Source organism: Schistocerca cancellata, chromosome 5, assembly GCF_023864275.1.
Source record: "Schistocerca cancellata isolate TAMUIC-IGC-003103 chromosome 5, iqSchCanc2.1, whole genome shotgun sequence".
NCBI lineage: Eukaryota > Metazoa > Arthropoda > Insecta > Orthoptera > Acrididae > Schistocerca > Schistocerca cancellata.
In genome coordinates, this window is record NC_064630.1 from 506178041 (window position 1) to 506204056 (window position 26016).

Below are 26016 nucleotides of genomic sequence, written 5' to 3' on the forward strand. Positions count from 1 at the left end.
GAGATGCATCTGCTGCCTGCTGTCTATTAAACCTGAATAGAACAAAATGTCACAGTAGTTAGTCCTTTTTCCACATGCGACTACTTTGGGTTGAGAAGTGAAGGGAATTATGTTCAAAGTTCCATTAGATTGATAACTTCAGCAGAGAGCAGAATTGCGTTTTAAAAAATGTAGCACTGAATGTATTCGAACTCGCGACATCTTATCTATGCTACAAGCTGACACGTAGCTACAACAGCTCCAGAGCTCGGCAACTATTCCTCCAGAACTTTTGGATTCCACAGCACTGTGAGATTATGCATATGGCCAGGTCTTGACTTCTGAGAGACAAACAGTTACAGCTTTTCTTTTGGACTGAACGACGTTTTCTAGTAACAGATAGCGCAATAGAATAGCTCAAGTGGAAAGGAACACTTCCTATTTAAACTTCTGCATCCTACAATGTTGGCAGTTGTGTGTAGGTGGCAGTAACGTGATTTTATTTCTGTGATTACAAAATAGTCGAATGTATGCACTGGGTAGCCGAGGCAGCTAGTTCATGGTGATTCGGTCAACCAAGTAAATGAATTTACTGAACATGCTGCAAATTACTACAGGGAGCCTGTGTGTCAGAATTCTCATCCAGTGTGGCGCAACTGCGTTACGATAGAAAAATGACTCGCAGAGAAGAGGATTTCGTGGTCTGTTGGACGGATGGTAGGCTGTTATACCTATGGTCTGGGTTCGATTCCCACTTCTGTCAATGATTTTAGATAGGGAGAGACAGATTCCATTCTCTCCTGGCTACACCAAGTGAAGGAGATATAATGGCTGCGTGGTCTGAAAATTCACATTAAAGATGATATTCCTTCTTTACCAAGTAGACGGTAGGTTGAACCACAATAAAGTCTGGAGTGGCGACATGCAGAAACTCTATCACCAGTAACCTTTCTTATACTAGTTATTTATTTCAAGTGACGACACAAACGCTATGTATGGTAACAGGACACTTATTCCATCTTTTATTTGGGCTTCTGTATGTCGATAAAATTGGTTCTGAACTGGGAATGCAACTCAGACCGCCCTTAACGCGATATTTGATCCCTTCGTGGCAATACAGCTCGACTACAATTTGTTGTTTGTTCAAAACTGCAGATTCCTCAACACCTTCACATATTATGCGTGAATGGGATCGAATCCTGGCCCGGCACTAAAGATTTAATTATGTATTATCAAGCTCTAGCATGAGAACACCTATCTGCTGGTGGATAATAATTTTGATTTTTAATGTATTTTCATTCGCTGTCAACACTAACGATATCCGACGTTTTTAACTCCCAGTGAGACACGGAACTATTTGCGAGATGACTGTAAGTTCAAGATGCTATTCTGAGCAGCTGGTGGAGAAAAATTCGGTAGCTGACGTCTCTTTGTGTGTAGTCAACAACGATATGTGTGGGGCTCTATTCCCAGTGAGCGCTGAACTCTTCGTCATATTATTTCAGTTCAAACATGCTCACATGTCACTGCTGGTCCAACAAACCCATATTTAACGTTACTTTTCTCTAGAATATAACAGCGATAGGTGCCGGGTTGGAGTCCTGGGAAGGAAAAAATTAATGTTTCGTCTCGTCATTTCAGTTAAAACATCTAGTTACTGCCGCGAAATTCCGATATGTCACATTTGACTGTGCTTCGATGGCAATCCGATTAGGTTCCGGGTTCGAATCCGTGTCCAACACACAGCTTTACCTCACGGCATTTCCAGTAAGTTACTTGTGAAGAAGCAATATTTAACATCTCTCGTAGTTCGTTAACAGGGACAATAGATGCTGGGTAGGAATTCACGTCTGTTAAAAGTGTTTGCGTTATGCAATTTAAAGTTGATATTTGCTAACTGATACTGTCTAAAATCGAGGTATATCACTCTCTGTATGCCTAATCAGGAATGACTGTTAGTTTCCGTCAGTCACGAAATCTTTGCTTAGTCTGCATGAGCTGGGTTTGAATCCATATGCAGAACAAGACGGTTCGTCGTGTCATTTAATGTTCATACATATTCTCAACTAGCTGCTCGTGAATAACTTAAATTTTTAATGTCATTTTGTGTTAAATAGTTCAAATGGTTCAAATGGCTCTGAGCACTATGGGACTTAACTTCTAAGGTCATCAGTCCCCTAGAACTTAGAACTACTTAAACCTAACTAACCTAAGGACATCACACACATCCATGCCCGAGGCAGGATTCGAACCTGCGACCGTAGCGGTCACGCGGTTCCAGACTGGAGCGCCTGGAACCGCACGGCCACATCGGCCGGCCCCCACCATCTGGTATCAATGCATTACCTTATAATCCATTATATATAATCATTTTCATAGTACACTTGATATTATAGATGAGTAGGACACAAGACAGGACATAGATAATGTCCGTTTGACGTCAACAGTGTGTAACATTTTACTTTTTTTGAATAGGACAATGTTCCTCTCCAATAATTTTTAGATTAGTTACAATAAGCTTACGCTGCAAGAGAATTCGCTTGTATTTTTCAATATGTGGTCTGTTGTCGGTTTGAAGGCCTTCCATAACATCGGCAACGTAGTGCAACTCCACCGAGAGCTGTCTGGAGTAGGGTGGAGATAGCAATGTGAAAGTGGCGAGCTGTCGAAGACGATCTTCATATTCCTAATGCGATTAGGACATCGTATACTCTTGACGACGTTTAGCACCTGTGCGGTCAGTCACCCAATTTCAGAATTCATTTTAAGTAATCCTACTAAATTCCCAAAATATTGTCTTTTTATATTGATGAGTAATATGGATAGTCATCACGTTCATGTGCCATCTACAACGCAAATTCAATGTTACTATCCTAGGAACTAACCTGCAATACGTTTTGTATTTCATAATCGGAACTATCTGCATTAATCGTCATCAGAGCAATGTCAGGGAACAGACTGCAGCAGTGCCTGCATGAGGACCTGCTTGAGTCGTGTTCTAAGGAAAGGGTAGTTGCTGGTTCACATTATATTACACTAGCGAGAAGTACCGACTTTTCCTTTTCTCTGCAAACATCCAGAACTAAATTCAGTAACTAAATGCTAAGAATATATTTGCATTGTGCCAACTCAAAGATCAATAGATATGGATATAGATATAGATTTTTATATTTAAAGCCATTCTCGTTCTGCGTTGGAATAAACATCATTCATTATTTGCTTGTTCTTGTTACGATTGTTATTGTCATTCTCTCACTCGGAAGAGTCTTATGCTGATGCTGTATGAATAAATTATGCCATTGGATACAAAGCGGTTTAGTTTTGAGACCTAACCCACGAGGGGGGAAGGCACAGTGGTCTGCTTCAGGAATTCCAAGCAATAAAACACAAAAAACAACCCAGGAAGGGTTCGAACAGCTACTTTCACGCAGAGACATGCATTTGGAATCTGTTCATCGTTACGGGGTCAAACAAGAGGGTAACATTACTGAAACAATGATCGGGCTACTTAGTATATAATAGAGCATACAGATTTCAAGGAGGAAACGTATGAAGACGCAGACTTCCTCGTTATCAATATGTGCGGCATATCTTTCGTGTTAACGAAAGTAAATTCCCGCTTTACCTCTTCTTACGTGTCAAATGAAATGAATGCCATGAGGAATAGAATATTTGTTGACTGCGTCTCTTCTTGCTTCCATCCTTACCAACATATTTCTTCATTCTCGTGGTAATCATGACATTCTATGTGCATGCTGCAAACGATTGCAAGTGGACAAATTCGACATCGAGGTGCAAAGCGTTTGGTATCTTACATTATATTCAATTCGAATAAGCTTCCGGTGTATTTTTACTTCGTTTGTATTTTTAGATGATTATGAACGTTACGGAAATTTATCTCACATGCTTTATGTTGAATGAGAAACATTGAATGATCCGTTTTGCTTTCCCTACGTTGAAATGATATAATGTCGGCGTCAACAGCCTTCTTCCACGCCGGAAGCTGAAACTTGTATCATTCTGGATTAATGATAATTGAATGTCTCATATGTATACATAGCCCACAAGGCGACGTCAGAAACCATCAGGGGAGAACGCCGCATAAAAAGCAAACGTGCGCGCGCGTCTCCACTCTGTAGAACCGTATCGGAGAATCACGGCAAGCATTTCGCTGAAGAGCTGCCTCGTCTGAGAGCCGAGAAATGGCAGCGTCGTAGCAAGTATTTGTCAACACTCTGATAGTGCATTTACTTCCGGGTGTAGGTCGGCGTTACCTCGCTAAATTCACTTGACATTAGTTTTCCACATCGAAGACTCGTACGATATAGTACACTGCAAGATGACACAATTAGAAAGTATATTTAATTTCTGGACTCCAAGAACGGCGTTCTTCACATAAGTAACACCTGTTTGTATGTGCATTCGGGAGGACGACGGTGCAATCCCGCGCCCGGCCATCCTGATTTAGGTTTTCAATGATTTCCCTAAATCGCTTCAGGAAAATGCCGGGATGGTTCCTTAGGAAGGGCACGGCCGATTTCCTTCCCCATCCTTCCCTAATGCGAGCTTGTGCTCCGTCTCTAATGACATCGTGCTCGACGGGATGTTAAAACAGTAATCTCCACCTCCTCTGTTTGTGTGTTTAAGGTTGCGTTTTGAGGCTCAGGCAACATCGCAGTGACTATAGTCCGCCTCTGGCCGCCAGTGTGTCGTTAGCTCATAGGTTCCCTTGTGCGTTGCAGTGCTTGTACTATAAGTTCGAATCACGGTAGAAGCCGCTGACTACAACCTTTTATTTTTCATTTTAATTAATGGAGTTGCAAACTGGTAGTAAAAATTTCTTATACGAAATCTAAAGAATGCCTTTAAACATCAATCTTCGTCCGATTTCGACTTAGTAAATTAAGTTAATATCATGGATTTCTGCTTTGCAAATTCCAAGGTGCTTCACTGTAAAATAGGTCCTGAAAAGATTCAAACCGACTGTCAACGATATAAATTTGAGCTTTGTTCGTCATATAGGTCTAACATGTCGGAAGGTTGTTTATGAAGTGCACCTGTTCATTAATATAGTTCCCATCTTCTAAATTTTTGCAATAGCATTTAACTGTAGACGTTTTCTAACACCGGCGTTAGCAATTCCTTTCCGTTCTCTGAAACCTTCAAAACGACAAATTTTTCTGGTTTAAATCTGATGACCTTAACTATCACTTCCGATCAACAATAAATACTTCATGAACGCGTACATGGAACTCCAAATGTGCAGTGTGCCTGCACTGCTACAGAGCATGCATTGCAAGGTATTCACACAGTTTATCGCATAGACTTACCATAAGGAATGAAACAAGAACTGTAATACACTTTACACCACAGACGCTCACTCTGGCTTGACGAAAACATCCAAACATTGACCAAAAGTTGCACAAATAATTAAGTTTGAAAGGAAAAGAAACGAGGTATGAAGCATTTATAAATTCATCGAATGTAGTGAGGTGGTTTAATTTCGTCCCAGTCTATAAAATTAATTTCGGGCCATACACAGCTCTTGCCGATTACCCGCCTACTAATCAGGGCGTCTGTCTCCGTTGCTTTTGAGCGTGAATGGAAATTGTAGAAATTTTCTGTGGAGCAACATTTAATAATAAAGCGTTTTAAATCATCAAAAGCGATGAGCGGTAGCAGGCGCTTTCGATAAAGAACGGGGGAGTGCAGCGCCGCTGCTGTCGCCACGGCCGCTGCCAGTAGCCAGCAAATGGATCCCGGAGCTTTGCCGCATACGGCGTCCAGAGGAGGACAGTCTGCAGGAAATATGCCGCAAAAACGTTACAAGATAAGATTTTGATATCGGTGTGTCACAAAGCGAAATAGATTGAATCTGCGCTACCATTACATTCACGTCTTCAGCATTCAGACAGAAGAGGCTATAAAAATATTTTATGCCAGCTACTCTCGATCCACTGACATTATGAACAGAAACAACGCACGCTACCGCAAGACCACAGGCGTACTCAGCCTAGAGTCTCTCTATCTTGGGACAAGTTTTCCTCCAGGAAGTGCCGCAGTCTACAGTGTTGCCAGATTGTGCAGATAACCGGACTTAGAGAATTAGCGAGTTGGCCAGTTTTTTTGTCCCATGTCGCGATCGGCGCGGACTTAGCCTCTGAAGCGGCCGGCCGCCGGTCGAGTTTTATGGCAAAGAGTGTACCTCTAATTCCCAGGGTTCCTTTCATATACATTTTCTCTTCAAATCACGATTGGTCAGAGTTGAAAACAAACTCCTCACTAAGCTACGGGATAAGTTTGTTTATGTCATCCACAAATTTTCTGGCCGATTCCGCAGCTTGCTGTGCATCGTCAAGTTGACGCTTTGTTTGAAATTTCGTTATCTTACGTCTTCCAATTTTGTAGCAGTGTTATGCAGCCATCCACTGCTGTCCTTGAAATCACTGGAATTCAATGTGCATAACGTAGTAGGTCACGATCACGCACATCCTGTAAACGCGCAAGCAGCAGTTTTTGCAACAAGTACGTCTTGTCCTCCCTTAAATATCCGTAGTTTTTCTTATGCACAACACGGTCGTATTGCTGCAGTCTTATTCGAAATCTGCTCTAATTATTTTTTTACTATGTTGTGGAATATCTTCCAAGTACGTAATTATTTTTAGTACCCGCTCCTTGGACAACCGTCGTCCTTTACTACGTTTCGCTGAAGGCGGGATTTGTGGCACCCTGTCCGACAGGGATGATGAACTACATGCTTCGACACCTTTTTCAGTATCACTTTCAGTCGTTAAGCATGTATCGTCATCATTATACTTCTCATGACATTGTCCGCACAGTCGAACGCATACAACATCACGCATTCCACTGACTCATCTTGCAGAAAAGCCAATATTTTGTCTGCAACTTCTTTCTCACTCTACGAAATTTCTCGGTTCCCTTTCTGACGAAATGTCAACTTCGGCAACTTTTGTTGTAGATATAATGCAATGTTTGCTTCGTTTATCGTTGCCGTTGCTCTGTTTTGTATCAACAGCACTAGCACTGTAGCACTCACTGTTGTGAGTTAGTCGTCGACTAAGCAGTTCAACAACGCTCCGTAGCCTCATGCTGTGCTTACCGTTGGATACCTGCAGGGCCGCCCCCTGTTGCGATTAACAGTCAACACTATGTGTGCGTGGCAGACAAAATGTGTGAGGCGGGAGGGGGAGGGCGTCTAATGCCGCAAACGTCATTGGCCTTCCGCGACATCTCACTCGAGAGGTTTCTCTTAAGTGCAGACGCTGAAATGGTTGTGGGGCGTGTGTACAGCCGGGAGCCGCGGAAGAAGAAGAAGAAGCCGCAGAGGGAGCGGGAGGCGCCGCCCACGAACCGGCTGCTGGCGCGCCTGCTGGGCAAGTGGAGCTCTGTGGAGTGCCTGGCGCCCTCGTCGTCGCCGTCGCCGGCGCAGCCCTGCCCCCTGTCGCACGCTGACCGCCTCAAGTCGCTGTCCAGCAGCGAGCTCCCCACCGCCCCGTCCTCGCTCACGCCGGCCACCTCACAGGTAACCCGCTTCCTACAACATTTTCATTCATCTGTTCCCAGGCCAGGGTTGTCTATCTCAGCATACGTACATTAGCTCTTGTCCGTAGCACCGAGTCTGCGCGATCGCCTCGTAAAAAATTGTGTCCCATAAGATCTCTTCTACGTCCTATCTTGTTCCTGCTCAATCTCAATGACTTAATATTTAAAGATAGTACAAAAAAGAGATTGTACTAGCAGCGCCGAAGAATCGCTGGTGAAACACATTCGAGAAGCTGCAGATAGCGTCACATTCAGTTGCTGCTGTGGACGCAAACACAATCCAGAACAGAACTCCATTGTCTTCTCACATCGAACTGTGTAGTCAAACAACCATAAAGAAACTTCCTGGCAGATTAAAGTCCCCCACACCCACTCGTCTCTTCCATCCTCGCCCATCCCAGCCCACTGCCGTGCCTGTATTCTTGCATACCACCTGTTCTCATTCTTCACACCCTCCATACCCTTTCCCAAGGTGGCTTCCGCCAACTCCCCCTCCTTGTCCCATCCATCTACCCCTCCTACCAGCTCTGACTCTCCCCTCCTGTCACCCCCCCTTTCCCCCAGGGCTCCACCTCTCCCTTCTCACCTTCCTTTTTCCCCCATACTCTCTCCCATGTCTCCCGCTTCCACCCCTCTCCCCAGGCTTCCAAACCCTCTCCTCACTCTCTTCCCCCCCACTCTCCCTTCTTTCTCCCACTGGTTCCACCCCCTCCTTCCCGCCCTTCTACCTCTCTCTTTGACCTGGAGGCACCCCCCCCCCCCCCTTCGTCAGTGTGAGTGCTTCGCTGATGATCGTCCCAGTGTTTCCATGCATATCAGTGTCTCTCCTTTTGTGTACAGTGTTTTCATCAGTGTTTCCTACTACATTCGCGTCTCCACCTGGATGTCTTCATCTGTTCAACTGGTGCCACCCCTCATGTACAGTGCCTTCCGTTGAACGACTTCTGATTTCTTGTGCAGTGTTCATCATGTGTTTACCATGTTTTTATATTTTCTATGTCTTCTGTGTATATATGTTGTGTACTTTGGCGAAGAGCGGCGTATGTAGGCCACTGCTGGTCCACCTCAGCTGAGGCATGAAATAACAATAAAGGGAAAAAAAAACAGATTAAAACTATGTGCCGGACCGAGACTTACGCAGTTTTAATCTGCCAGGAAGTTTCATATCAGCGCACACACTGCTGCAGCGAGTGAAAATTTCATTCTGGAAACATCCCCCAGGCTGTGGCTAACCCATGTCTTCGCAATATCCTTTCTTCCAGGAGTGCCAGTTCTGCAAGGTTCGCAGGAGAGCTTCTGCGAAGTTTGGAATCTAGGAGACGAGATACTGGCGGAAGTAAAGCTGTGAGGAGGGGGTGTGAGTCGTGCTTGGGTAGCTCAGAAGGTAGAGCACTTGCCCGCGAGAGGCAATGGTCCGAGTTCGAGTCTCGATCCGGCACGCAGTTTTAATCTGCCAGGAAATTTCATATCAGTGCACACTCCGCTGCAGAGTGAAAATCTTATTCTGGAACCATAAAGACAAATTATATACGATTCTTGGATCTTCGGAAACAACAGAAACTTCAAATAGCTAAGTAAAAAATTAAGTTCAGTCTGTTAAATGATGAGATCATTAAGAAACTGCACAAGAAGTGACACACTCAGATGCGTGTGTTTCGAACATGTCCACTTAATAGATATTTATGATCTATTGTACTGAGGAAACAGTTCTGTCAGCAAAAAATCTTTCAGATTGTAGAAGAGAATGATAAGAGTAAAAGGACATGTAAACGAAGGAAAATTCTGCAGGTCATTCTTTAAAAAAAAAGTCTCTTGTCTCTTACTTTTACACATCCATTTTTGAAAATGTGATGCACGTGAAAAGGAAAATTAATGTAAAATACTTGCAAATTTATCAGCATTACAAAGTAAATTATTACAACACAAGAAAAAACAAAGAAAAAATTTACAAAAAGCAAGAACAACGTTATTTCATAATGGAATCCTGCACCCTACCATCAAACTATACATTGCCTTACTTGGCCCCATGAAGTTTTTATAAGGCAATAAACAGACTAAATTCAGGTAAAAGCCTGCTTGGTTGACCACTGCTTTTAATCATTAAATGAGTTTCTTGAAGCATGAAAATGTTATTCTTTTATTATAAGCGTTATTTGTATTTCATTATTCTTTGAACCCTTAGATACAAATTAGTTTGATTGTAAATGTTATTTTCATTGTATTATGATATGTAAACTGTCATATATCGTTGTATATCCTGTATACAACAAAGGATGAAAAATAACAAATACACCAATGAATCTTGAAAACTAACTTGGCAGACAGGATGTCTCCAAAAGTAATTTAAAACTTTGAAAATGTATAACTACGTATTCATAAGATGTACAGCCCTAGGCCTGGTTTCATTTTGTAGGAAAATAGATCAGATTTCGACTAGTGTATTCGCTGGTACAAATCACATCACTGAAAGCTCTAGTGACAGTTGTAGTAAAAATGGCTGCCTTCATTGGTCCCAGGCGCGCTCGCTGTGTATTTTGGTTTGAAGGCTTTGAAGTCTGCGGCATCTGCGCAACGCAATTTTCGCACGGATTACAGAGAAGATCCTCCAAGTTCAGATGGCTCTGAGCACTATAGGACTTAACATCTGAGGTCATCAGCCCCCTAGACTTAGAACTACTTAAACCTAACTAACCTAAGGACAGCTCACACATCCATGCCCGAGGCGGGATTCGAACCTGCGACTGTAGCAGCAGCGTGGTTCCGGACTGAAGCGCCTAGAACCGCTCGGTCACAGCGGCCGTTGATCCTCCAAGTACGCATACCGTTTATGAGTGCCGTAAGTGATTTGTTGAGACTGGGTTCTCGGTGGGTCACAAAAAGATCCTCGGGGTTGACGACGCGTGTCTCAGAAGGCTGCAGAGCAAGTGAGTAACAGTCCTAAAAAATCGACCGGAATTCTTCTCGCGAGGTGTGACTGGCGTGTGTTTATAAGACATTTGCATCACGAACAGTACAAACCAACAATTCAGCAAGAAAAGATACTGCTAGCATTACTCGAAAGGGCTTTTGTAGGAAAACGTTATATCAGGTGGATGTTGTCGTTGTTGTTGTGGTCTTCAGTCCTGAGACTGGTTTGATGCAGCTCTCCATGCTACTCTATCCTGTGCAAGTTTCTTCATCTCCCAGTACCTACTGCAACCTACATCTTTCTGAATCTGCTTAGTGTATTCATTTCTTGGTCTCCCTCTACGACTTTTACCCTCCACGCTGTCCTCCAATACTAAATTGGTGATCCCTTGATGCCTCAGAACATGTCCTACCAACCGATCCCTTCTTCTACTCAAGTTGTGCCTAAAACTCCACGTCCCCCCAATTCTATTCAGTACCTACTCATTAGTTATGTGATCTACCCATCTAATCTGCAGCATTCTTCTGTAGCACCACATTTCGAAAGCTACTATTCTCTTCTTGTCCAAACTATCGTCCATGTTTCACTTACATACATGGCTACACTCCATACAAATACTTTCAGGAACGACTTCCTGACACTTAAATTTATACTCGATGTTAACAAATTTCTCTTCTTCAGAAACGCTTTCCTTGCCATTGCCAGTCTACATTTTATATCCTCTCTACGTCGACCATCATCAGTTATTTTGCTCCCCAAATAGCAAAACTCCTTTATTACTTAAAGTGTCTCATTTCCTAATCTCTAATTCCCTCAGAATCACCCGACTTAATTCGACTACATTCCATTATGCTCGTTTTGCTTTTGTTGATGTTCATCTTATATCCTCCTTTCAAAACACTGTCCATACGTTCAACTGCTCTTCCAAGTCCTTTGCTGTCTCTGACAGAATTGCAGTGTCATCGGCAAACCTCATAGTTTTAATTTCTTCTCCATAGATTTTAATACCTACTCCGAATTTTTCTTTTGTTTCCTGTACTGCTTGCTCAATATACAGATTGAGTGACATCGGGGAGAGGCTACAACCCTGTCTCACTCCCTTCCCAATCACTGCTTCCCTTTCATGTCCCTCGACTCTTATAACTGCCGTTTGGTTTCTGTACTAATTGTAAATAGCGTTTCGCTCCCTGTATTTTACCCCTGCCACCTTCAGAATTTGAAAGAGAGTATTCCAGTCAACATTGTCAAAATATTTCTCTAAGTCTACAAATGTTTGAAACGTAGGTTTGCCTTTCCTTAATCTATCTTCTAAAATAAGTCGTGGGGTCAGTATTGCCTCACATGTTCCAATATTTCTACGGAATCCAAACTGTTCTTCCCCGAGGTTGGCTTCACCAATTTTTCCATTCGTTTGTAAAGAATTAGTGTTAGTATTTTGCAGTCGTGACTTATTAAGCTGATAGATCGGTAATTTTCATATCTGTCAACACCTGCTTTCTTTGTGATTGGAATTATTATATTCTTCTTGAAATCTGGGGGTGGATAAAGACTGAGTTTTCACTGAAAAGATTATCTTCAGCGATGAGTCGACTTTTCACTTAAGTGGTAAAGTTAATAAACGTAAGTTTGGGATTTGGAGCAATGAAACTCCACGACAAATCTTGAAACATGTTCGTGATACCCCAGAAGTTAACATATTTGTGCACTGACCAAGAGCAAAGTTTACAGCCCATTCTTTTTCCAAGAGAAAATAATAACAAAATTTTTTAAAACCTTTTAATCCCTTTGATTTACGAGGTTGACCAAGAACGTATGTGCACTTCTTGAGACTGTGTTCTCGGTAGGTCACAAAAAGATCCTTGGGGTTGACCACGCATGTCTGAGGAGGCAGTGTCTGGGATTTCCTCAATAATCACTTCCCATGTAAATACACTGCCGGAACAAAATGTAATACACCTGTAAAGAGGACGCCGATTTTGATCCGATGTAGATGTACTCATAACGGTTTCAACGTCGTCCGTAGTGGCATAGCTACCAGAGCGCCATCTGCGTCTACCCTTTACTAGGGAATGCTCACAGCCGGGAGGCTCAGTGTGACGCAAGCAGGCAACCATGCCACGGAAACGCACTCGTGCTTCCTACAGCCAACTGAGCGGGTTTGAATGGGATGAAATTGTGGCCTTCCGAGTGGCGGGATGGTCCCTTTAAAGAATCGACACACAAGTTGGACGTGCTGCGCCAGTTGTGCAACGATGCTGGTATCAGTAGTCACGCGAACATTCTCACGCCCGTAGACGAGGTTCTGGCTGATCACGCAATACTGACACCCGCCAGGATCGTCGTATTGTAAGGGTTGCAGTGACAGATTGTACAGCTACCACAGCACAGATAAAAGAGCTTATGAACCCAGATATGTCAACGTGAACTGTTGCGAACCCATTCTTAGTAATGGTACTACAGACACGCACACCTCTAGTCCGTCTTTTGTCCACGCCACAACTTCGTAGAGCACGGCTCGACTGATGACCTCAGAGAATCACTTGGAAGATAGATTCATACGCGCCGTGATCTTCAGCGATAAAAGCAGATCCTTCCTGCACGCAAGTGATGGTCATGTCCTCGTACGACGTAGAACAAGTGAGACCTGTCGCGTAGAGCGCATTGGTCCAGGACACGCTGGCCCTGTCCGAGGCCTTATAGTCTCGGTTGCCATACTCTACAACTCTCACTCACCTTTGGTGTTTCTGGAGGGGACGATAACCAGCGCTCGGTATGTGCCGACTGTTGTTAGCACGCATCAGAAAGGTGGTGTGTTGATCCATAGGGTAATGCTCGCTCACTGCCTGTGAAACTCATACTGTTCTGCAAGACGTGCAACAACTTCCCTGGCCAGCACGATGTCCAGACCTGACTCGAATCGAGCATGGGTGGTACACGATGGGACGAGAAGTGACTCAACTAACAACTCTTTACAGAACTACATGAAGTGGTTAAGCTGGCGTGGCATAACTTATCCCAGGACAGTATTCGCGGTCTGTACGATCGACTGGATTCCAGTTTCAGCGCCTGCATTGCCACCCGTGGGGGACACACCATGTACTAATATGGGTGTTTCAGCATGGGTCGATACCTGTTACATCAAAACCGCTTGTGCTGTTTATCTGTAAATGTAATGATTTCATGTGCTCCATGTGCGCTGCTACAACAACAAATCTTGAGTGAATTGGAAACCTCTAAACGGTTGTACTATTTTCTCCGGCGGTGTTGACTAGCCAATGCGCCGATTGCATGTCCGCCATATTCACCGCACCCGACACTTCATCAAGAATGCCGCGTTTGTACCAAGCTTACCGACTTACCTAGTAAAATTTACAGCAACAATGAACAGCGCAGTTGAACAAGTTACGTCTGATATGCTGCAGAGAAAAAATGTTCAAATGTGTGAGAAATCTTATGGGACTTAACTGCTAAGGTCATCAGTCCCTAAGCTTACACACTACTTAACCTAAATTATCCTATGGACAAACACACACACCCATGCCCGAGGGAGGACTCGAACCTCCGCCGGGTGCTGCAGAGAGTTTGGCAAAAAGTCGGATTCAGATGGGAAGTTTGGCACATACCTAAAGGAATCGTTCAAACTATTTAGCAATAAGGTAAAAGCTTTACGAACTTTGATAAAAATGACACCAAAACCATGTCAGTAAGTCATATGAATAAGTATACTACACAAATTTTCAAAATTGGTAAGTCCTTTCAGAAATACTTGGTGTTAACAGTTATCTGAGACTTCTTCAGATGGTAGAATTATCTACAGGGTGCTCTAAAATTCTCCTTACAAACTTCTACTTCTTGTAGAAGGAAATGAGTAGACAATATTTTGAACTGGGACCCATGTCCGGAACGGCCCTGTGGCCGAGCGGTTCTACGCGCTTCAATCGGGAACCACGTGGCTTCTACGGTCGCAGGTTCGAACCCTGCCTCGGGCATGGATGTGTGTGATGTCCTTAGGTTAGTTAGGTTTACTTAGTTCTAAGTCTAGGGGACTGATGCCATCAGATGTTAAGTCCCATAGTGCTCGGAGCCATTTGAACCCATGTCCGGAAACATAGCATCTCCGTGCAACACTATTTGAAAAGAAGTTTGTAACGCGACCAGTTTTACGAAATGGCTGGTTCAAATGGCTCTGAGCACTACGGGACTTAACATCTGAGGTCGTCAATCCCCTAGAACTTAGAACTTCTTAAACCTAACTAACCTAAGGACATCATACACATCCATGCCCGAGGCAGGATTCGAACCTGCGACCGTAGCAGTCGAGCGGTACCGGACTAAAGCGCCGAGAACCGCTCGGTCACCGCGGCTGTCACCAGTTTTACAAATAATTTATGGAGTGTGATCCAGTACATCTCTTGTTTTTCCATTTCACTCAACAATAGCCCTAGAAATTGCTCGTGTACTCATTGACGGATTCTCTTCAACGTGATGCAGCACAGCCTCTTCCAATTTGGATGAACGGCGTCTCCTTGGAGCACCGCAGTCAATCCTGCTAATGATAAAGGTACCCTTTCTCGAAGCTGTTGCGTAATTATGGCGCAGAGGATATGCAATGGAGTCGGGCACTGTGGACAACGATCTTGACAAAGGCGACGAGCAGCTTTTCCATTACCGTGAACTTCGTCACACAGAAGAATAATGTCGATGTATTCTGCAAACGTGTACTCAGCCATGTTGCTCTAACGCTCACAGACACGCGAATAGGCTCGAATCAGGTCAGAGAGATAGGACAGACGTCAAAGACATCAGCCGAACCGACGTAAGCACCCTCACCATGACTGCCCTGTTGCAAACGCACCTAGGAAACATGTTTTCAAACGGCTGTAACGCGAAAACGTTACGTTTCCGTTCATGGGTTCCAACTCAGAATATTATGTACTCAGTCCCTTCTGCAAGTCCTAGAAGTTTGTAAGCGGAATTTTAAAGCACACCGTATAATGAAGTACTACGTGAAAGAGTTGCACCAATACCCAGTCAGATTTTAATAAGATTTCAAAGCGGCGCAAAGATGGCCAACTTATTTTAAATGCTTGGAAAAGTAAAATTGGCCACTTCGCAGAACGTAGAAAAGGTAATATCCTATGACTGCAATAACAATCAGTCACAAATGGAATCAATCAACTCGCACAAATACCGTTTCTGGTGTGTGAAGTGGTGTGATCACATAGCCTCCCTTATTCGAGGGTGAGTCAAATGAAAACCTTAAATTTGTAAAAACAAATCGAAATTTCGCACCGTTATCCTGTAAGTTGGTAAGCGTGCTACAAACAGCGTGCAGAATGGCCTGTGGTGGCAGCATAGTGCAGATATACACATACCGTCGCAGTATCAATATAAAGATGACCGCCCCACTTGCGACTTGCACCAGGGAAGAACAGCGTTCTGTTATTCGGTTTTTGGATAGTGAAGGTGTGAAAACTATTGAAATTCTTCGGCGAATGAAGGTACAGTACGGTGGTGCATGTTTGTCACTGCAGCAAGTCTACGAATGGAATAGGAAGTTCGCAAATGGTGTGACTTCAGTGGAAGATGCTCCTCGTCCAAGTCAGGCACAACGAGTTGTGACTCCACAGAACATTGCAGCAGTTGAAGCCATAGTGAAGGAAAACCGCCGAGTGACACTGAATGACATTGCAGCATGTTTACAGATTAGTCATGGGTCAGCACACCACATTTTGCATGATGTATGCAGTTTCACAAAGTGTCTGCAAGATGGGTGCCACGGCAGCTGACTCCTGAAATTAGAGAACGACGTTTAGATGCTTGTGAAGAACTTCGGCGCTTTGAACGAGAAGGTGATGGCTTCCTTGCAAGAATTGTTACTGGGGACGAAACCTGGGTTCACTTCCACCAACCGGAAACGAAGAGAGCGAGCAAGGAATGGCGCCATTCGGAAGGCGTTCGATACAGTTCCGCACTGTCGCCTGATAAACAAAGTAAGAGCCTACGGAATATCAGACCAGCTGTGTGGCTGGATTGAAGAGTTTTTAGCAAACAGAACACAGCATGTTGTTATCAACGGAGAGACGTCTACAGACGTTAAAGTAACCTCTGGTGTGCCACAGGGGAGTGTTATGGGACCATTGCTTTTCACAATATATATAAATGACCTAGTAGATAGTGTCGGAAGTTCCATGCGGCTTTTCGCGGATGATGCTGTAGTATACAGAGAAGTTGCAGCATTAGAAAATTGTAGCGAAATGCAGGAAGATCTGCAGCGGATAGGCACTTGGTGCAGGGAGTGGCAACTGACCCTTAACATAGACAAATGTAATGTATTGCGAATACATAGAAAGAAGGATCCTTTATTGTATGATTATATGATAGCGGAACAAACACTGGTAGCAGTTACTTCTGTAAAATATCTGGGAGTATGCGTGCGGAACGATTTGAAGTGGAATGATCATATAAAATTAATTGTTGGTAAGGCGGGTACCAGGTTGAGATTCATTGGGAGAGTTCTTAGAAAATGTAGTCCATCAACAAAGGAGGTGGCTTACAAAACACTCGTTCGACCTATACTTGAGTATTGCTCATCAGTGTGGGATCCGTACCAGATCGGGTTGACGGAGGAGATAGAGAAGATTCAAAGAAGAGCGGCGCGTTTCGTCACAGGGTTATTTGGTAACCGTGATAGCGTTACGGAGATGTTTAACAAACTCAAGTGGCAGACTCTCCAAGAGAGGCGCTCTGCATCGCGGTGTAGCTTGCTCGCCAGGTTTCGAGAGGGTGCGTTTCTGGATGAGGTATCGAATATATTGCTTCCCCCTACTTATACCTCCCGAGGAGATCACGAATGTAAAATTAGAGAGATTAGAGCGCGCACAGAGGCCTTCAGACAGTCGTTCTTCCCGCGAACCATACGCGACTGGAACAGGAAAGGGAGGTCATGACAGTGGCACGTAAAGTGCCCTCCGCCACACACCGTTGAGTGGTTTGCGGAGTATAAATGTAGATGTAGATGTAGATGTAGATCACCAAAACCAATGAAGTTTCGAACAGAACCATCAGCAGGGAAGGTTATGCTGACTCTCTTTTGGGACGAAAAAGGCGTCATTTTGGAGCATTACATGCCTAGAGGGACCACTGTCACCAGTGCATCATACACAGATGTAAAAAATCATCTGTGGCCTGCAATCAAATCAAAGCGACATGGATTGCTGTCAGCAGGTGTCTTTTTGCAACATGACAATGCAAGGCCCCACACTGCCCGTACAACAGTTGCAACAATCACAGACCTACATTTAGAGCGTCTTCCTCATCCACCATACTCACCAGACCTTGCCCAAAGTGATTTCCATATGTTTGGACCACTCAAAGACGCAATGGGAGGAAAGAAGTTCCGTTCTGATGAAGAGGTACGCCACGCAGTGCATGAGTGGTTGCGCGGGCTACCAAAAGAATTCTTTTCTACAGGAATTTATGCACTTTTAAGCGGTGGAGGACTTGCATTGAGCGTGGGGGAGATTATGTTGAAAAGTGATACAGCTTCGTACCACTTCTGCACAATAAATAATATATAAAAAATATTTGAGGTTTTCATTTGACTCACCCTCGTAATAATGGACTTTTTACCCTTTCCTTTCAATGCACAACAAGAGTCTACGGAGTTGCGAGGGATGATTTTAAACACGTCACCCCCAACACTGCTGCTAGATGTTGCATGGAACCGAAGGCAAGGCTACAGGGTGGTTATAATCAAACTTTCGCTACTTGAGAGGGCGCCGATGAAAAACGAATGATCGTAGGACAATGAAACTTTGTGGAAGCATTTGTAACGACATGCAGAAGAGAAATAAAGAATAAACCACTGTAAGAAACACATTTAATTTCCTCACGAGACGGTAACATTTGTTAACTGCATACCGTGTCTACGTTCCAGTCTACAAAAGTTGCTCAGTGTGACGATCATCTGCATCCAGGACAGCTTGGAACCCCACTAGAGATTGCTCTACTGCTGCTCAAAACATCTTAGGTGGGACTTCGGCTGCCTCTCTCACTATGCTCATCTTCAACTTCCAATTTGTGTTAGTGTGCCCTTCAAACTTTGTCCTTCATTTAACCCCAGTGCCAGAAATCAGACGGGTTCAAATCTAATATCTTGGTGGCCACGTACTATGGAACGATCGGCCAATGATTAGGTTTCTCCAAATGTGTTACCGAATAGCAAGTGACCTCACGAGCAATGCGTCGATACAAGTGAAGAGCAGCAACACTATTGCTGATGTGTTGATGAAACAGTTTTACGAGTAAAGCCCTGCCCACCTTGTCTAGACCCTTATTGACAGTCTGCAGCTGTAATACATACTGATGCTTGTGTTTCAACCCTATGTCACTGTACCAGTACTGGCACCTAACGGCAAGTCTTGACACTAACATTACTAACAACGCAAAACAAGCAACGTAGAGTACGAAAATCATTCCTATAGTTGGGTACCCAGTACAGTAATTAATTGCAACTACCCTGCACTCCATGTGAGAAAGCGCGTACAGTTTTACACAAATGCTGCTGACACAAGCCAAAGCGTTCACTCATACGCGCGTTTTTAACCGTCAATGAAGTCTACTGCTGTGCACGTCGTACCTCCCGTGATTTTGAGAAGATAGAGCATAGCAACTTGATGCGAAGAGCACGTAAGTGTCTCAATTGAATAGCATGATGTTTTTCTGACAGTTAAGTAAAAAACACTATCACAACAGTTACACAGCATTAAACAAAATATGCTGTATGTTAAAAGAAGCAAAATTGGAAAAAATTAAAAAGAAAATAAAGGCAGTGAAAGATCTGTCACTGATACCGCCAAGAGAACTGGTACTTGCAGTGAGGATGTTTGCATAGCAAAAGAACAAATTTTTTGACGTACTTGGATTCACAAGTGACATGAAATCTTAGAGTACCCAATAACATTTTTCTCAGAAGTAGTTGGATTCCTCTTCATAGTGACCAGCTTCATTTCTTTAATTTCTCTTGCACAATGTCCAATAGAAATCGATAATCCTCGCTTACCCTTAATTACACTGAGGGGACAAAGTCATGGGATACCTCATAATATCGCGTCCGACCCCCTTATGCTCTGCATAGTGCAGCAACTCGACGTAGCATGAACTTAACAACTCGTTTGAAGCCCACTGCCGAAATACTGAGCCGTTCTGCGTCTATAGCCGTCCATAATTGCGAAAGCGTTGCCGGAACAGGGTTTTGTGCAAGAACTGACCACTCGAGTATCCCCCATAAATGTTGGATGGGTAGCCAAATCCTTCACTCGAACTGTTCAGAATATTCTTCAAACCAGTCGCGAACAATAGTGGCCTGGGACACGGTGCTTTGTCATCCATAAAATTCATTCGTTGTTTGGCTGCAAATGGTCTCCAAGTAAACAAAGACAATCATTTACAGTCAATAATCGGTTCAGTTGGACCAGAGGACCCACTCCATTCAATGTAAACACAACCCACACCATTGTGTAGCCACCACCAACTTGCACAGTGCCTTGTTGACAACTAGGATACATGGCTTTGTGGGGTATGTACCAAACTCGAATTCTACCATCAGCTCTTAACCAGCTGAAATCGGGGCTCATCTGATCAGGCCACGTTTTCCAGTCGCCTACGGTCCAGCTGGTTCAGTCCGAGCCCAGGAGAGGAGCTACAGATGATGGCGCGCTGTCGGCAAAGGCACTCGCGTAGGTCGTCTGCTGCCATAGCCCAGTAGCCAAATTTTGCCGCACTGTCCTAACGGATACGTTCATCGTACGTACCACATTGGTTTCTGCGATTATTTCACGCACTGTTGGTTGTCTGTAAGCACCGGATACTTACGCAAATGCCGCTGCTCTCGGTCGTTAAGTGAAAGCCGTCGGCCACTGCGTTGCCCGTGGTGAGAGGTACTGCCTTAAATATGGTATTCTCGGCACACCCTTGACACTGTGGATCTCGGAATTTTGAATTCACTAACGATTTCCTAAATGGAATGTCCCATGCGTCAAGCTCCCACTAACATTTCTCGTTCGAAGTCTCGTATTTCCCCTCGTGCAGCCACAATCACGTCGGAAACCTCTTCACATGTATCACTTGAGTACAAATGACAGCTCCGCCAATGCACTGCCCTTTTATACTTTGTGTACGCGATACTACCGCCAACTATATACTGTATGTGCATATCGCTATCTCATGACTTTAGTCAGCCTGAAGGAAGTAATTTTCAAAGAATTTTGCCGCGCGGAGTGGCCGCGCGGTTTGAGACGCCATGTCGCGGACTACGCGGCAGCTCCCGTCGGAGGTTCGAGTCCTCCCTCGCGCATAGGCGTGTGTGTTGTTCTTAGCATAAGTTAGTTTAAGTAGTGGGTAAGGAAAGAGACCGATGAACTCAGCAATTTGGTCCCTTAGGAATTCACACATATTTGACATAGAATTTTCAAGCTTCCTCTCTCTTCCCATCTGCTCATTCATTTTGTCATAAATTGACCGTTTTCTTTTTTTCGTGTCGACAGATACGGCATATAAACGCTGCGCTGCAGAGAAAGCACTCGTCGTCATATCAACTTGCTACCTGTTCTTGGAGTACCGTACTGATGTGTGCCTTGTGGCACATATTACCAAACATGAATTTTCTCGTTCACTTTAGTAAGCGTGTTGCCACGCGGCTTAAGATTGTTTAATTAGGGACTGTGGCAAGTGCCAAACTTCGGCTGATTGGTAGCATACCGGGAAAACGCAGTCAGTCGTCAAATGAGACTGTTTAGAAAGCAACCGCGCGTCCAATCTAAGAATACTGTTCGTTCGTGAGAGGTCCATATCAAAGAGAACGAATAAGGGGTATTTAACGTTTACAAAGAAGGGCAGCACGAATGGTCACGGGTTTGTTTGACTCTTTGGGGAGAACATAATGGAAATGCCGGAAAACCTGAAGTGGTAGACACTTAAACTACCCTGCAGAATCAAGAACCAATATTTAGTACCCGTCTCCGCAGCCAAGGTCGCTAACAGACCCCTGTGTGCTGGCCCTCGACTCGGAGCTAAGCCTGTTCGAATCTTGATGGTTGATGAAATTTTCACTGCCAGTATTCGGCCGGGAAGGAGAGAAGAGGTTATGGCGTATAGCACTTGATCCTCAGTTTTGCGCCAAAGTCCTGGATTACATTCCAGATCTCCCAGCAGCGTGTCATATAGCGTGTGCATGTGACACTGTTGATGGTGATCCGTCCATTGAATGGAGACTGTAAGAACAGTGGCACCCTTTTTTCTACTGGAGTGGAGTAAGCTATTTGTCGGCACCGGAATTCACCTCCTCCATTCTTTCATCGTCATCATCATCGTCATCATTTAACACCGGCCTAACACTACACTATACGCGCATCCGTTACGATAACTCACCTGCTCTCTACACATACAATATAACATATCTTTCTCGTATCCACAAGGAAACGGACCAGTATCAGCGGAGGAAGAACCCACTCTCCGACAGGCGTCCGAGCTCATTCCATGGGATTTACCAGTCAACAACTTATACGAAACTTACCGGTATTCAGGGAATAATCTAGGAATATACTACAGCCCCCTCGTGTCATTCTCGCAGAGACTATCAGGACAAGGTTAGTCTAATTACGACGTGCACAGAGGTAGTCAAACAGTCATTCTTCCTGCGCTCTGTACGCGAAAAGAACTGGAAAAAACCCTAAAATGTAGTACGATGCGAACTATCCTCTGCCATGCACATCAGGATGCACACTATGGGTGTAGATGTAGAAGCTCACACGAAGGGCTACAGTTCATTATTTACAAATCGTTACTCATGACTATCATCGCCTACACTAAACTAAAATTTATAAACATTTTGTAATGGTTTCGCAATCCGAAGCTATGTGTATGACGTGCCAAATGAAGGGTATTAATATATACATGGTCTATCAAGTACATTGTCTGATCAAAAGTATCTGGACACCTATTAGTGGACTTTAATAAGGGATGTGTCTATTCTTAGCCTTTGTCACATTGGACCCTGCTGGGGACGCTATCAATGAGGTGTCTGAATGTCTGTGGAGGAATGGCAGCCCACTCTTCCTCAAGAGCAAAAACCAGAGAAGGTAGCGATGTTGAACACTAAGTTATGGAGCGAAATCGACGTTCTAACTCATCCCAAAGGTCTTCCATTAGGTTCTTCCCTGAGGTGTAACTAACACAATTGCTATTTACTGTCAACAACTGAGACATCTTGCAAACGCAATCCAAGGACAACGACCAGGAAGACTGCGTGAAGTGATACTATCCACGATAACGCCCGCACGTGTTCTGCTAGACTGACAATAAGAACTATAGAGGGGTTGGTTTGGGAAGTCATTCCACACCCACCTTCATTCACCTGAGCTTACGCCCGCAGATATTCACATTTTCCGCTCTCTATCGAACAGTCATCAAGGAGTTTTATTTCTGGATGACAAGGCACTCCGACCATGACGACGAGTTCTTCGCTTCAAAATCACGTGGTTTCTACAATTGCGTTATCGAAAAGATTTGGCGGATTGTTGTAAATAGTGAAGGAGAACATATTATAGATGATTAAAGACTCTGTTATGTGTATCTGTAGTGTTTGTTATTAAACTTGCAGAAAAACGCTACGAATTTATGCAGTAACCTAAAACAGAGTGTTTATAAATGAATATCGGGGTTTTAACGCTTTATAATATTTATTACATAAACTTACAATTATAAATGATATGTCAAATGAAAGAGCAACTCAAATAGTTGAGTTTGGCACCAGTGCGCATGCACAGGGCGCAATGTTTCCGCCGCAGTCCGCTAGACAGCGGTAGTAGCGAAGATGGCAGCTAGTGAACAGAAAGCGTTTTGTGTTTTGCAGTTTGCAAAGACTGAATCTGTAGTTACTGTGCAACTTGTGTTCCGGCTGAAGTTCGGTTGTGGTCCTCCAAGTGATAATAACATTCATAGATTGTATCATCAATTTGAAGATACCGGCTGCCTTTGTAAAGGGAAGAGCACAGGGCGGCCAAGAGTTAGTGAAGATACTGTTGAGCGAGTGAGAGAGTCGTTCACTCGTTGCCCAAAGAAATCAGTCAGGAAGGCTAGTCGTGAATTACAAGTTCCTGTGTCAACTGTTTGGAAAATTTTAAGAAAACGCGTACAACTATGTTCTTACCATTTACAGTTATTACAGGCTCTAAAGCCGGCAGACCATGGATTATGTGCCAACTTCACAAACGAATTGTTGTTTCATGACGATGAAGATTTTCTGGATCATGTTTTCTTCAGTGATGAATCGACCTTTCACCTTAGTGGACATGTTAACACTCACAATGTGCTCATCTGGTGCTCAGAAAATCCTCACGAGGTGGTACAAATGCAACGAGATTCCCCTAAAGTGACTGTTTTTTGTGCCAGTATCCTGGAGGAAAGTTTATGGGCCTTCCTTTTTTGGTGAACCTACTGTAACTGGCACTTCTTACCTTGATACACTTGAGCAATGGCTGTCCCCTCAGTTGGAAGAAGATGAGACAAAGAACTTCATTTTCCAGCAAGATGGTGCGCCACCTCACTGACATAGTGAAGTACACGATTGGTTGAACTTTACTGTACTCAAGTGCTGGATAGACTGCAAGGGGCCCATTGACAGGAATTGCTTTACATGGCGTCCATGTTCACCCAACCTAACGCCATGCGATTTTTTCCTTTGGGGATTCATCAAGGATCGTGTGTACGTGCCTCTGCTACCAGTGGACCTTCCTGAATTAAGAACCCGGATTGAAGCAACTGTTGCTACAATCGCTGAACACACTTGTCAACATTTGGGAAGAACTTGGCTATAGACTTGATGTGTGCCGTGTGACAAATGGTGCTCACATTGAACATTTATAAGCTTCTTGGTAAAACTGTTTGAGTTGCTCTTTCATTTGACATATCATTTATAGCTGTAAGTTTAATGTAATAAATTTTATAAAGCATTAAAACCCCGAAATGCATTTATAAACACCCTGTATATTGGTGGGTCCGCCTCTCCTACATCTGGCGGTGAATTCCGCATTATAGGTGTGGCTGGATACTGTAATCAGATAGTGTATGATGCAAACACTTTGTCCAGTGTTGTGCTGAAACCATTACCAGGTAGACAGTCTCTGATCGTCTCACACACTATTGCCTTTACCTCGGACCACCCTGGTGGCGCATAGGTTTTAGCTGAGACAGCTAGGAGTGGTCTTGGAAACGTAAGTCTGAGACAATCCTTGCGCCATTTAGTGTTGCAGACTAGTGTCAGTAGCATCTTCTCACAGAGATGTACACAGCCTGAAACTTTATAACGTAATGGTAGTGTGTCGACTGACCACTCTGGATACTGTGGCTCGATGTGCGTACTGCAACTGCGTGTAACAGGCTGTGTCTAGGGGATAATTGGTCCTGAAATGCTCTTTTTCCAATCCGAGCATAGCGGCCTCTATGCAGGTAACTGAGGTACGTACTTGCAGAGAACTAAAAGCTGTGTCCCTCAGGATTCTGTGGCGAGCGAGGAAGAGGAGTCGCGGCGCCGACCGCCGCCGCCGCTGTTCCGGTGCCCGTGCGAGCGCAGCTGCCCCGCGCAGCTGGAGGCGGACGCCCTGGGCACACACGTGAGGCGCGACCACGGCCACGTGTTGGCGGCCATGCCCGACGCTGCCGCCGCGGTGCGCCTGCCGCCCTGGCCCGACGAGATCGCTACGCTCACGCACGCGGGGCACACTTTCTACCTCAAGGTCAGTTCCGTCACAGCCTCCACTTTCCTCACTGTGTCTCAAGGTTGGCCAGCCATAGTCCGTGCAATACCCACAGTAGTACGCTCTGCCTATGAGGAGAAGCGTTCTATTTATACAGGGTGTCTCAATCCTTTTGAGTCAAACTCACACAGGCGGTAGTGGGTCCACAGCCGATTATATAGGAATGGGGAATCAATGATCGGAAAATGCGTATTTACTGTGTTATGGACATACTCAGCGAACACCATATAACAACAACGTAGTTCATAGGAATTGTTCAAAGCGACACCCGCAAGTCTCAGTGCCCATATTGCAATTCCGCAAGCCTATCAGAGAGCATGGGTGTCTGTTGTAGCCGGCCGCGGTGGCAGAGCGGTTCTAGGCGCCCAGTCCGGAACTGCGCGACTGCTACGGTCGCAGGTTCGAATCCTGCCTCGGGTATGGATGCGTGTGATGTCCTTAGGTTAGTTAGGTTTAAGTAATTCTAAGTTCTAGGGGACTGATGACCACAGATGTTTAGTCCCATAGTGCTCACAGCCATTTGAACCATTTGTCTGTTGGACACTGGAACAGACAGTGGACAACAAACAGCGTACACATCTGACCCTGAAACAGACATACTGTACACAACTTAGCTCATAACACATGTGTCTTGTGACGATTGGGTACACTGCACTGGCGCATTAACCCCTACTGCATGCACAACACTGTCCCTGGTGTCAGCTGTCCACTGCATTAGACAGCTTGTGATGTGTCCGTGGTGAGGTTTGT

At 44.4% G+C, this 26016-nt stretch overlaps 1 protein-coding gene across 1 annotated transcript in view; it reads left to right on the plus strand.

Moving 5' to 3' along the window:
- LOC126188635 (uncharacterized) overlaps nt 1–26016 on the plus strand; it is a 175024-nt gene that overhangs the window by 137316 nt on the left and 11692 nt on the right. Inside the window, exons 4-5 of the mRNA XM_049930235.1 lie at nt 7291–7522; nt 25006–25245. Coding sequence (XP_049786192.1) covers nt 7291–7522; nt 25006–25245 — 472 coding nt within the window. The remainder of the gene's footprint in view (nt 1–7290; nt 7523–25005; nt 25246–26016) is intronic.